The sequence below is a fragment of the Prorops nasuta genome, unplaced genomic scaffold (genome assembly GCF_024137725.1).
Source record: "Prorops nasuta isolate Cenicafe-Biocafe unplaced genomic scaffold, Cenicafe_Pnas_1.2 PNAS00003, whole genome shotgun sequence".
NCBI classification, from domain to species: domain Eukaryota; kingdom Metazoa; phylum Arthropoda; class Insecta; order Hymenoptera; family Bethylidae; genus Prorops; species Prorops nasuta.
In genome coordinates, this window is record NW_027116800.1 from 9,789,067 (window position 1) to 9,802,267 (window position 13,201).

A 13,201-nucleotide genomic window follows, 5' to 3' on the forward strand; every position below is an offset into this window, starting at 1 on the left:
CGTGCGTGTGTCGTGTCCAATCCAATCGTAGTGTCATTGTGATTGTGTCGTGCGGGTGTTCATTCACGACGGCATTCGTCCGTCCCGACTTTTATCTAATCGTCCAAAGCAGACAAAATTCCTCACGCCAAATCTATACCGGCCGAAGAGTCTTTAACGTAGCTTATGGCATGTCCACTGTAAAGAAAACCGGAAGAGTCATCGGTTGAGGCCAAACTAGAACGACCGAGGCTGTGCAACAAACGAGAAGGAAGGAACTGATGAGAAGGACAGGTATACCAAGGCGAGAGTGAGATAGAGCTATGGGAGGAAGACAAAAACATTGAGAGAAAGATAAAAGAAGCGGACAGAGTAAACGAGGAAAAAGAGCGAAAGAGACAAGTATTTTGGAATTTGGACGAAAGCTGACGAGCGTAAATTTGATTATTCGTGGGAAGCAGAACTGCTGATGGTACAGAGAGAGAGAGAGAGAGAGAGAGCTGTGTAGAGAGAGTTGTGTAGAGAGACCAAGAGGCATAATTCGGGAAGGAACGGGAATTAAATAAGAGGGTGTATACGAGTACCGTTGGAGGAGGCTAGTTATGTGAATCCTGCGAGGAAGGAGTACTACGTCGTGAGCCAAGAGCAGAGTGAGAACGATAACTAGATAGAAGGGAGACGGGACGGGACGAGAGAAGCAAGCTGGGATCGTAAACATATCTGATATCCTATGTGCGAGTAGTGTGGTGTGCACGTCCATCTCAGCGGAGACGACGGATCGTCGTCGGCGTCGTCATCGACGTCGATGATCTACTTTCGGCACTATTGTTGGCCCATCTAAACTCGAACACTTTAACATCGAAACGGAATCGGCATAGAAAAGCTGCAGCGTATACAAAACCGTTTACGAAGCTGCGATACAAATGACAGTTCAACGATCCGAAGGGTGGTTAAGGTGCTCGCTGGATTCTTCGGTCTAGCGAACAAGGTAATTTTCTACTCTTTACAACTGCCATTCTCTACATTTCTCTATAACGTCTCAAATATTCAATGCGCCAGTGGATTCTTCCATAAAAATGGCCTCTGGTATCTCTTTACAGTTACCATCTACATTTTCCTCGCACCCACGCCTCATTTTCGATCCAATGCAAACGGTCGCTGTACTTGTACGGCTACCCCACTCTGTGCACGTATTATTATATATACATACGTAATATCACTCGAACCTTCTTCATTTCTACCAGTTACAGCTAGCAATGATTCATTGAGTATAGAGCTATTATCAAGTAAATTGCGAAGGTTATAGGCATCAACTTGGTTAAGTTGGTTTATAAACATTCGCGACCTACCCCTTTGTGATATAAATATCAGTCTATCGATAAAAAAAGTAATGCAGGATTTCGTGACACAATTCTTAATAGCTTATAAATATAATTTTACACCAAGTGTGTATGTGTTTCCGCAATTAAAGCTCCTAACAAGCTTCTATTTAAAATTAATAAGAACATTAAAAAAACAAAAGGAACAAAACAAATATTTTCTTCATTTAATACCGAAAATAGTTCTACCCCTAAAGTTTCAATTTGCGGGTTAACGAACTACCGTTGCGTGCCCTTCGAAATTGTTAACGTTCTCTCACCTCTTGCGTCACGTTGGCTTTGCTTACTTGTCTGCAAGAAAGGAATAATGACTGCTGAAAATTAAAAGTGACTATACCTGGGTCCAGCTGGGTTTCTGATGAATATAAAGCCCTACTTGACCCCTCTATCATATATACATATATACACGTATATGTGTGCGCGCCCACACACCGCTTTGCACCCGACGCCATTTTTGCGATTTTTTTTTGCGCAAATGGAAAAAGTGCATGGAATATATATTATTATTACTGCGAGTAGGGGAATACCACGTAAGAGCAAAATATAGTTAATGCGGACGCGCAAACCGAGTAAAGCCGATCTTCGGCCACGTGGAGGAGGAGGCGAAAGGAATTTTAGTAACGGTACGCGAGCAGTACCTGTTACCTTATACATTTTATGCCTTTTCCTTACACTTGCGCGTTAGGGTATCAGCTATAAGATCGCAAAACTTGCAAAATTTGTCCACGCTTTCGAGTTTCTTGTTTCACGATTTTATGTTTCTGTTGTATACATTATATCGCGTAAACGATATAGTGTCTCATCATCGGCCTTTGAAAATTACTTGCCTCGAGAAACTGACAAACTAACGTGTCTGATCACGATTGCTTCTCAGCTTTATAACAACGTAGAAAAACATAAAACTATTGTATTTTCGCTAAAGCAATTTTTTATTAACGTGATTTCAAGAGAAGATAACGTTATAGTATAAAGAAAATTTTCTTCTTTTAACATTTTATTTTATTTACAAAGCTAACGTAAGTTTTTATCTTTTACACGTGTTTCAGAAAACATGAAGAGATTTTCAAGAATTTCTTTCTTTAAAATTGTTTGGCATAAAGTTTGTCAAAGAGAACTAGCTACTACTCGACGATCAGAGAAGTCTCACTCATTTTATTTTTGCTTTACAGTTTAGAAATATTTTCTTCCTGGAAATAGCATATACGCTTGAGTGACGTTCTAAAGGGTAAAATTCCACGTGGAAATTCGCTCTTAATATCTATAAGAGCCTTCCAGATGTATATGTTGCTATAGTTGATCACAGTGGCAGAAAAATCTTGAAAGAGTGTTATTTTTCAGGTGGCAGAGTGGCATTACACCCTAACAGGATTTATTATCACTCTAACGTTAATAAATGCACTTGTCTTCTCGTCAAATAAATAAGCGTAAATTTATACTGGCTGGTTGGCTGGACGATAGTGTGTAGTAAGATATATCGATGCCAAAGCGGAAAAGTCAGTTGTCGCCTGCGTAGGTGCCGACCTTTTTGCAATCTCGCCACGTTTTGTTCGCGGAACTCGTTTTTCACCAGATAATAAGAACAGCGAGATTAAAAATTTCTTCTTATGTCAATTTCAAGCCTGACAGTCTTTTCTGAAAGGATGCCTCGTCGTGTTGTCTTGTACACTTGATGAAAGAAGGACGGAAATCAATTTGCTTTGTGCACCAACAACGCCATTTTTTAATTTCTCTATAAAATTTCTCAGTGATGGAGCGAGTCGAGACCTGTGTGACCTATTTTACTTGGTTAATATTAAACAAGCCTTGTTGACCTTGAAAAATTCATGCAAATATTGCTGCAGGCTTCTTCTTTATAACATTTAATTAGCCTGGCATCGTCCGCATTACATCAGTATCGTTGTTGGTCTCACCTGACGAATATCCACCAGCCATACTTGATAAAATTAAAACTCTTTAAAACTTAGACTTAGGAAATTGGTTTTTGCTTCTTTGCTTAGGTAACTATTACAGTTATCAACATGTTTAAAGTGAGAGAGTTGAAACTCGTCAAAACACACAGGAAAACATTTATGTGTGTTTATCTTCGTAACTATTACGAAGATAACAATGTTGTACAAGGCTTCTTTGAATGAAAGTATTCAGAGGATTCCAAAAGGTTGTAAAAAAGTATTCCATATTTCTCTGAATAGTTACGAATAAGATACACGTCATCTTGCATCCTTGCCTTGTGGCGTTTTAAGTGGCGAATTCTGTACAGAGTAAACAAACATAAATCTACTTTGGATATCTCTGCGAAATCCCTGCATGCACTCTCACACTTTTTCATCCGTACAATATTGCGTTAGTCTATTACTGCAATAATTCTATTGTTCTCTAATGCTCGCGACTTTTTGAACTCCGAGTGTGCCAGGATATAAGCGAGCAATTAGCCCATTACGTTATTATTACATTTTCTAAAAATACATGCACTCTCTTTTTCTGCTTCTTTATAATCGTTAGTTTTTATCGACATTTGCTTAAGTGTTATAGCATAATTAAGAATGTTCCTCGTCGGTCCAGTAGCCGCACGCTTCAACGCTTGCAGTATACTTTTGTTACGTCAGAATTAAGATAAAATGCCATCGCCGCGATACACGTGTAAGCAAATAATTGTAATTTCAAGAGGAATCTCGATCATAGTGTCTTATCAGGTATGCATGGTCAAACTTGTGCAGCTGCAATGTGATTATTGTATAGAATGAAACTGGGTCGAACGAGCGACGAAGACCGCCACCACCGTAGCACGCCTATGCAGGTAATTCTCAAGGGAAATGTTTTATCGACGAAACGTCAACTCCAATCAACGCTAACAAGATATATCAGGAAGATATTGGACTTTTGAAAATTAATTTTTGGACGTGTATCGATGAACAAAGTCACTCTCGTTTACACCAAATGGGATATATCCACCCCGTTCGTCTCTTTTCATAAGAAATTTCCTATTAATTAGTTTTTCAAAATAATCTGAATTTTAGTATTTTATATTGCTTCTACACTTTGCACTCGTTCGTTGATCTATGATTGTTACATACAGCAGGAAAAAATGATTTGATATAATGGAAAAATTTCTATCAATGCCAGTGTTACTTATGTGAGATGAACTGACCTCGAAGTAAGCTCTTCTTCGATATATCCCCCTCGAGCTTTTCTTAGACACATAGTAGCTTTCTATGTGGTCGACGTCTGTCTCTACCGAACATAAACTACACCGCGACACGTATGCTGTTAAATTGCTATCTCGCTATTTTCTCTCCTTCGTCCAAATAAATTCTTACCATGGAGCATAGAGTTTAATAAATATCGCACGAAACGTGCGCATTCCTTGGCTACTGAGGATGGACGGCGAGCGCGCAAGGTTTTTTGACGTAAGCAATTTTCGAATGGCGATTATATCGATGAAAAGTCACAATCAACAATATATATGCGGAACGAAGGTGCTACATTCGAGAAGTGAAAAACTAACGATCAATAATTACATGCATTAGTTAGCAATATGGATAATTTTTCTCTGAAAAAGAAACAATGTAGCTGAACTTGATGTTACTCTTGACTATGACACTTGGGCATTTTGTATTCCAGTTTAATTTAGTATTAAACGATGCGATCGTGCTAAATCAATTAGTTAAGGGAATATGGTAGTTATAATCAGCAATAAAGAGGTTATCCAATGAAAATGGTGGAAGATTAATATTTTTAATATATATTATCAAACGTGATGATAAAAATGTTATAAAGTCAAACATTTGGAATTTTATGTTTTGACGTTAGAAAACTAAAGAATTGTATAGAAATTTTATTTAATAATAGTATTTTTAGGAGTTTCCGAACTCGGTTTGTCTCTGTTCTCACCTCATGCGTAAATATACGAGTGGAAGAGCTCGCTATTCATCTTCTTTTAACATTTTAGTTGGAGTATATTGAAAGACACTTCTATATATATATATATATATATGCATTCAATACAAGTGCTCTTTTCAGATATCATTTGGACCGGATAGATTACAATGGTTAATATATTAAAATACCAAAGAAACTCTAGCCACTGTAAAATACATACACGTCCATATCGATCCTCCATTTGAAAGCCGCATATTACTGTAAACATAAGTTTCTCAAAGGAAAGGCGTAAACTTTCTAAAATCTTTTTAAGGCAGTTTGAAGAGTGCGTCCTGAAAATCACTGAATCTTGTTAAAATACGAGAGCTAGCAGCGAAAGAGTTTCGAATGGATTTTCAAAGGGGCAGATTGCATGCATCATAATAGGGGCCGAGCGAATAGCGAGAAAGATGGATAACGAATATTTCCTAATGTGAAAAAACAGTTGATAAGGAACACTTAACGCCATTTGAAACACGTGTTGATAATACCTTTTCACTCTCTAGCCTTGAGTGGCGATTTTGATCGATAACTTGACAAATATTAGTGGTAGAGGAATGTGTGCGTTAATGATATAATTAGTAGGTCGCGGGTCGATCAAATAAACTAACTCTGTTTTGTTTTCTGTTCCAGCGGGCGACATGCATCGGAGGGTAGGATACAGCAGCTACGATGGAAAGATCGCTGGCCTCTATGATCTGGAGGAAACTCTCGGTCGTGGTCACTTCGCTGTCGTAAAGCTCGCACGACACGTTTTCACTGGCGAGAAGGTTGCAGTGAAGGTTATCGATAAGAGCAAACTCGACGAAGTCTCGAGAGCCCACCTTTTTCAAGAGGTAAGGATCGAAAGGGCAAAATTAAGGGTAAGCGAGTGTGGCCGGAGAAAATGGAAGAATGAACAAGAGAGGGGCTGCTTATCTGGGCCAATACTCGACGTATGTACCTGCAGCGTCCGCCCTCCTGTCACTCGCGATCACGGATATTCGATTGAGAGATAGAGAGAGAGAGAGAGAGAGAGAGAGAGAGACCTTTTGCACGTGTTTTAAATCCAGGACGAGCGACTCATCGATTTATCAAGGCAACGCGTGAAAATCGCCGTGCGTTTTCTCCGGAAGCATCTCGCCGCTAGAAAGTCTCCTTGCCCGTCGTTACTTTTAACGAATCTTCCAATTTTTCAAAAGCGAATACTCCGACTTGAAAAATATCTGATAAGAATCGAGCTGAAAGCAATATTGGAGATTACCAATGTTTATTCCTTTATTGCCGGCCGCCGTGCTGGCATATCGCTTCTACAGCAGCGATTGTCGTGTACCCAGATTCTTTGCTAACCGTTTCGCGATTTCTTTATCGGTCGATATCCGTTGCAGGCATTAGTCGTGCTATTTACGTAATAATAAAAAGTCTCTTAAGAGCCGGGAACGAAGATTGTACAATTGCTTGAAATTACGCTAAGGTCAAAGAGATAAATGCTCGCGAAGAAGAAAAGGGCATCTCGGCGTTGTAACGATGATTGATTCATGTCAATATGATCATCCTTGCGTTACCTCAATCAACGAGTTTTAAGAGTTACTCCAATTTGTTGAACCTTTTGCAGGTGCGATGTATGAAACTGGTGCAACATCCCAACGTGGTACGCCTCTACGAGGTAATAGATACTCAAACGAAGCTTTACCTAATTCTAGAATTGGGCGATGGGGGCGACCTCTACGATTACATAATGCGCCACGATAGCGGTCTCAGTGAGGAGGTAATGCTGCGTTATTTTTCATTAGTCGATAATCAACAACTGCATACTTGTCGTCAATACAGTAATAAAATAAAAACACTATAGCATTTAAGCTGTATTCACCTGGCGCTTGCATTCGTTGATTACACCCTGTGTCCTCTTCTATTACTGTAATTTTTCATAAATTTCCTGTAATTTTACAGTACTCCTGAATCTATGATCAATTCCACTGGAAAATATAGCTAATTTTAGATTATATCACTAAAGAAGCTACATATATATAATTTCTTTAAACTTTTTCAGGTGGCCAGGACTTACTTTCGGCAAATTGTTAGAGCCATATCCTATTGTCACCGATTACACGTTGTACACAGAGACCTGAAACCGGAAAATGTAGTTTTCTTCGAGAAACTTGGTACTGTTAAACTCACAGACTTTGGTTTTAGTAATCGATTCTACCCTGGGCAAAAACTTGAAACTTCGTGTGGCTCTTTGGCATATTCCGCCCCAGAGATTCTATTGGGCGATAGTTACGATGCTCCTGCAGTTGGTGAGTTTTTCTCTGAGATTCTTATTCATTTTATACTAAAAAAAAGTAGATCTTTTATTTATAATTTTAGTACAGCACCTTTATTTTCTAACAATGCGTTTTAGATGTTTGGTCGTTGGGAGTGATACTGTATATGTTAGTGTGCGGTCAGGCACCATTTCAAGAAGCTAACGACAGTGAAACACTTACAATGATTATGGACTGCAAGTACTCAATTCCGGCTCATGTTTCCGATGGGTGCAAACGGCTGATAGCTAGAATGCTTGTTAGGGAGCCCGAAGGAAGAGCAACGCTCGAAGAGATAGCATTAGATCCATGGCTATTAATTGGTTCAGATTTGGACCCTGTAGAAGCTTTACCTTTGGTTTCGAGACAACAAGTCTCCGACGAACATCATAATCTCATAATTACAAAAATGGTGAATGGCAATATAGCCACCAAAGAAGAAATATTGGAGTAACTAACATTGATATTCATTATTTTTAACACTTATTTTCCAATCATTAATTTGATATTCGTAATTTTATTTGCAGAGCTCTAGATAAAAATGAATACAATCATATAACAGCTACATATTTCTTGCTTGCGGAACGAAAACTTCGAGCCCACAGGCAAGAGCAGAGACAGTCCAATCGGCCTGAAGTTCTTGAAGTATCAGCAAAGTAAGCCACGATATAAAATGCAAAGTTCTTCGCTTATATCAACATGGATAATACAATCATATGTATCTTTTGTTATTATCTTTTATCTTTAGCCCATCAATCGATGTCACGACGAATCTGCGAATCGATCCGAATACTTTAAGTACGGTTAACCAGTCACTACTAAGTGTTCCACGAACTCCTGGAGATGCTCCCCAGGTAAATTTTGCATGCCAACGACCTAAGAGAGGAGGAGTTACAAATCGACGATAATTATGAGATGTTTTTAAGTAATGCTTAATGTTAGAAAATAAAAAAAGTTAATCTCATAGGTGAGTTAATATTATTAAATGATGTTACAGAATTCGCGAAGACGAAAATGTAGCATTGTCCAAGAAGAAGAAGACGAAGATGACGTGTCTTCTTGTTCGGGTCGGGACGATCGTGGCAGCAACTCTGCCCTGAATTCGTTTAATCGACGCGGGTCTCGCTCAGAAGGAAAACTTTCACATATTCTGCAGGAAAGGCTTGGTCAATTACCGGAGAAACACACCAACACTCATAAACCGGTAACGACTCGCTCGACCAATCAACAAGATATCGTTTCTGTGCCTTCAAACCATAGCGAAGGGTTAAAATCTAATTCAAGGAATGGAAAAGAAAATCCATCGTCATTATTGACAAAGCAAAATGTTATCAGTAGACAACAAACTGGTGCTTCTCTTCTAGCACCAGAGAAGGTACCTGGAATCAAAGTAGACGCTTATAATGAAGAAAGTTTAAAGAGTAGATTTACTTCATCCTTGACCCCGACGACGAATCAACCTAGTTGGAAAAAACCAGCTACAACTGAGGGTAGGCCAAAATCTGTGACAGAATGTTTGAGATCTACCGGCCCCCTACCCGTTAATAAATGGCGAATGGGCTCTCAACATAGATCACCTATGTCCACAACGCAATCCTTGCCAGAGTCGAGTTCGGTAAAACCGTCCGAGCCAGCTCCAACGACTCCAACGACATTTCTCACGGAATCGTTGACTGTTTCTATACCGATTCATCCTGCTAATGATAACAAGCTAACTCTCACGCCTAAGTACAAGACTATGCCATCTCCAGGAAGTACAGACACGGTTCCATTAGCATTGAACGAAATTTTGGAGGATGGAGAAGCCGTACAAATGTCGACTGTGCCGGAAGCTACTGGTAATCCAAAGTGCCGTGTGGTAAGAAGGACCGGGTACGAGCAAAGAAGAACAAAGTTCCATAAAACAAGAACAACTTCCTGCTCGAGCTCGGATGCCAGTGACGATGACAGTGAAAGCAGAAAAAAAAGGGCGCACAAGTTAAGTGGATCCACTGGAAAGCCTTTGCCACCCAGGAGAGATAGTCACGACGACTCCAGTGACTCGCAAGATCCAAGTGGCGGACCTGGTGCCAGAGGTGGTGGACTGGGAGGTGGAGAGGAGCATACGTCCGAGACTCCGTCTACCGATACTAAAACTAGAAATGACGGTGGCAGCGGTAGTAACACAACAACTACCACAACAAATGCTGGGGGTAAACATCGGTGCATGGATAACCAAATAACTTTCGGTAGGAGACATCGAGCGGGACGAAGGAGAGCGGGTGAAACTCGCCTACGAGAAAGTCAATCATTAAACCGAATCACTGAAGTTCAAGAAGCTGAAGCCCCCTCTCTAACTTGTCAAAATCACAATCATCTTTCGAGAAACTCTGTATTGGGCGCTCAAAACATTTCTTCTTCCTCATCTTCCGTTTCACAAACCAGTATTGCATCCCAAAATACATTTTCACAGCCAGCTGCTACAGTGCAGAAAGCTAAAGGATTTGGGGCGAGACTGCTACAGAGTTGGTCACTTGGCAACGCAAAAATTGTATCAAATAATTCATATAAATTCCCAACAACACCCAATGGAAAAGACTTAAAACAATCTAATAAGCGTGCCGATCAGACTAATAGCTTAGACAGCCAAAACGCTAACCAACGAATTGATACGAAAAACGATAAATGCAAAGAACAAAATGGCAATTATATGACAACCCCAGGATGCGAAAAAGAAAATCGGGCCTCTAACAATAGGAATGACTATAAAAGTAGAAAAATGAGATTGTTAAGCAGATATTTTGCTGTTCATAAGAAATTGTGTGTTCCGTTACCAGGCATATTCGGCAAAGGCCGATTGTACAAAGCTCGATCATGCGGAAGTATCGCACGTGATCGCGTAACTCCTCCTTCGCCCAAATCAATTTTACTCTGTGCTGATGAAAAATGGCGAGACCATCGTCAATGGTGCAATATTAAACAACATCATCGTGGGAGTGATGGTGATATCAATCAGAATTTGGGCATCTCGCATCTCGTACAGGATACTGTTTTAAGAAAAGACTGCAATGGCTTTTCCACCTTCTGTCACATTCACCTTGGCGATGCCTCTAAGTGCTGTAGTCTTTGTTGATGATAGGAATCTGCCTCTGTGCACGAATAAAGATATTTATTAATGCACGAAGGTAGGACTGTGCCTGCAAATTGGCATTTAACAATTACAAATCACTAATAACGTTGTTATATTGATGTCACAATCACTTAAGGAAAATGAGTAAAAAATTCAAGCATTCAGCACAGTTATTACTCCAGAACGAAAGAATCGAATGTAACCTTATGGTCAAGATTTAAGAATACGAAAAGTAAAAATTACCATTTTATACTGGAAATCGTTAAGAGCAACCAAAAACTGGAATATAATAATGAGTGTAATACATAGAATTTCAATATTGCACAATTCTTGAACAGTCAGTGATGTTTCTAAACGTATAATCACTGCACGAAAGAACAACCGAATATTTAAGTTAGCTTTCGCCGCTGAAGTAATGAAACTGAGGTATCAGCTAAATCGCACATATTGACATCGCTTACAAAGTATACGCTTATTTTAAGTGTGGCGATATCTTACGCGCGCTAACATAACACGGTCTTGTTATCTAATACCTTGATTAAGAACGGTCCATGCGCGCATATTCTCTCTTGTTATATTCGGATGGCATATCGTTTGACGCTTCTAATGTGCATTGATGAACATCAGGGCCAAATCTGAATAGAAAGTTAGCCAATCGCTTTGTTAGAAAGCGGGAGATGTATCTAGTCCGTATGAACAAACCTGTATTAAATATTGCAGAGTTTATTATTATTATTATCACACATTATTACATAATTATTATTACTTTTATCATAGTCATAATCATCATCAGAATCATTTACCATCAACTTTATCACTACTAGGATTGTTAATTATAGATAATTAGTATAGTTATTAATGTAGCAATCGAGCATAGCGTTCCATACATAAAAGTTTACAGAAACTTTTAACGTTGAGTCGCGCTTGGTCTACTGTCGGTCTCAGAATGTTTGCCTTACAGTTTGAAGGCTCCTGCTATTTTTTCTCCTTTTATATTTATCTCTTCCGCGTTTCCTCCTTGGAAACAGCCAATATCTCGTTCACAAGGTGTCAGTTTTAACGATCGCATGATTTCAGAATGTAACCATCTCGCATAGATAAGACCTTTGCTAACTATATCTAGTTGCGAAACTTTAGCAATCTGTTATTCGTGGCCTCATGTGATCATTAATGAAATGTATGCTGCGTCTCACATTGCACTATAATGTAAATGGTACGACAGAAAATTGATGTGAGCTTTCGCTGTAAGAGGAAATAGTCTATTTTCGAGCAATATCATCCCTTATGTTTTATTTCCTCGTTAACAACCTAGGATGTTAAATGATTTACTTCAAGTAGTACCGGCATAAAGTTTCCTTCTCTCATAGGGAATAAAACAAAATGTCCCTTCAGTGATAAAAATATGATTAAAATTGTGGTGAGGCTAGTCGAATAAGCTGCAGCTAAAAGAAATAATTAAAAGTTAGTGCACAGTTAATTGTACTGTAATGAAAAAATATCATAGTTTGGTGATAAATGGAGCAATACGTATATTTGATAATTCAGTAAGCATGTTTATTACTATTCAGTTTTAATCATTTTTTTAATCAACATGTGTGTTATTCCCGTCCTTCTGTTCATCTGTACTATCTAACGCAGCTCTATTGGGTGAACATTTCATCGCAAATGCCATAATCTTTATTGTGAAAACTTTAAATATCAGCTGTAAATCGTTCAATATATATATATATATATATATATATATATATATATTTATTCTTATCGTAGTTGTCGGTTTAACTGAATTAAGCGCTCAGACAAAGAAATCTTTACTATTATACATGTATTATACATAGTATATCCTATGGGTGCGGTGCTAGAAGCTGTTTTAAAATGATAGGGGGAGAGTTAAGTACGATATTTTACGCCGACGAAAAAAAAGAAGATATATCGCGTTGATTATGAACGGTGTAGGGTGGAGTCGCGTTATGCCCCGTTAGTGTCTGTATTGTATCAGCTTCGATGCTCGAATGCTGGTCATTCGAAAAAACATCGAACTAAAACTTTCGTTAATTTTAAGGGATATGCACGGAACAATTTTTTCAACCCCGTCCCACCCCATTTTTTATATGTGTCCCAATATATATTCCATATCCGACGCATAACCCGAGAATGTTTGTATGTACCTCACGTCGAATGTATGAATCTACGCATATAATGTATGTACCGAGCCAGACGTTTACAAAGTAATACAAAATTTATTTATTGTAATGTCGAGAGACGATACTTTTCAATCGTCACTGCCGACGAGAGTCGACCCTTTCTTTTCCTTCTTTTAGATTGTCTTTTTAAGTTTTATTAAGAAAGACTGAAATTTTATAGTTATTGTCTAAATAGTATTTCAACATTTTTGTTGCAATACTCGAGACCAAACAAAGGTAAAAAAGAATTTTTTTGTCTTTTGAATTGTGGCTAAGAAAATAAGAAAGACTATCGTTGGAAAAATGATTCAGATATAATACTGCAAAGTATACTTATTAGCAATTGTAAACAACCAT

General features: G+C 38.6%; 1 protein-coding gene across 1 annotated transcript; it reads left to right on the forward strand.

The window, feature by feature from the left end:
• On the forward strand, nucleotides 1-12,914 carry Snrk (SNF related kinase). The gene is made up of 8 exons (XM_066724985.1): nucleotides 1-967; nucleotides 5,907-6,109; nucleotides 6,868-7,020; nucleotides 7,303-7,549; nucleotides 7,654-8,005; nucleotides 8,083-8,211; nucleotides 8,304-8,409; nucleotides 8,553-12,914. Exons 2-8 carry the CDS (start codon nucleotides 5,915-5,917, stop codon nucleotides 10,665-10,667), a joined length of 3,297 nt encoding a protein of 1,098 aa, XP_066581082.1. The 5' UTR covers nucleotides 1-967; nucleotides 5,907-5,914; the 3' UTR covers nucleotides 10,668-12,914.
• Nucleotides 12,915-13,201: the final 287 nt, after the last annotated feature.

Coding starts and splice junctions, on each gene's coding strand:
- Snrk (XM_066724985.1), top strand. CDS start 5,915: ATGCATCGGAGGGTAGGATACAGCAGCTACGATGGAAAGATCGCTGGC. Junction 6,110..6,867: donor GAGCCCACCTTTTTCAAGAG/GTAAGGATCGAA, acceptor AACCTTTTGCAG/GTGCGATGTATGAAACTGGT. Junction 8,410..8,552: donor CTCCTGGAGATGCTCCCCAG/GTAAATTTTGCA, acceptor ATGATGTTACAG/AATTCGCGAAGACGAAAATG.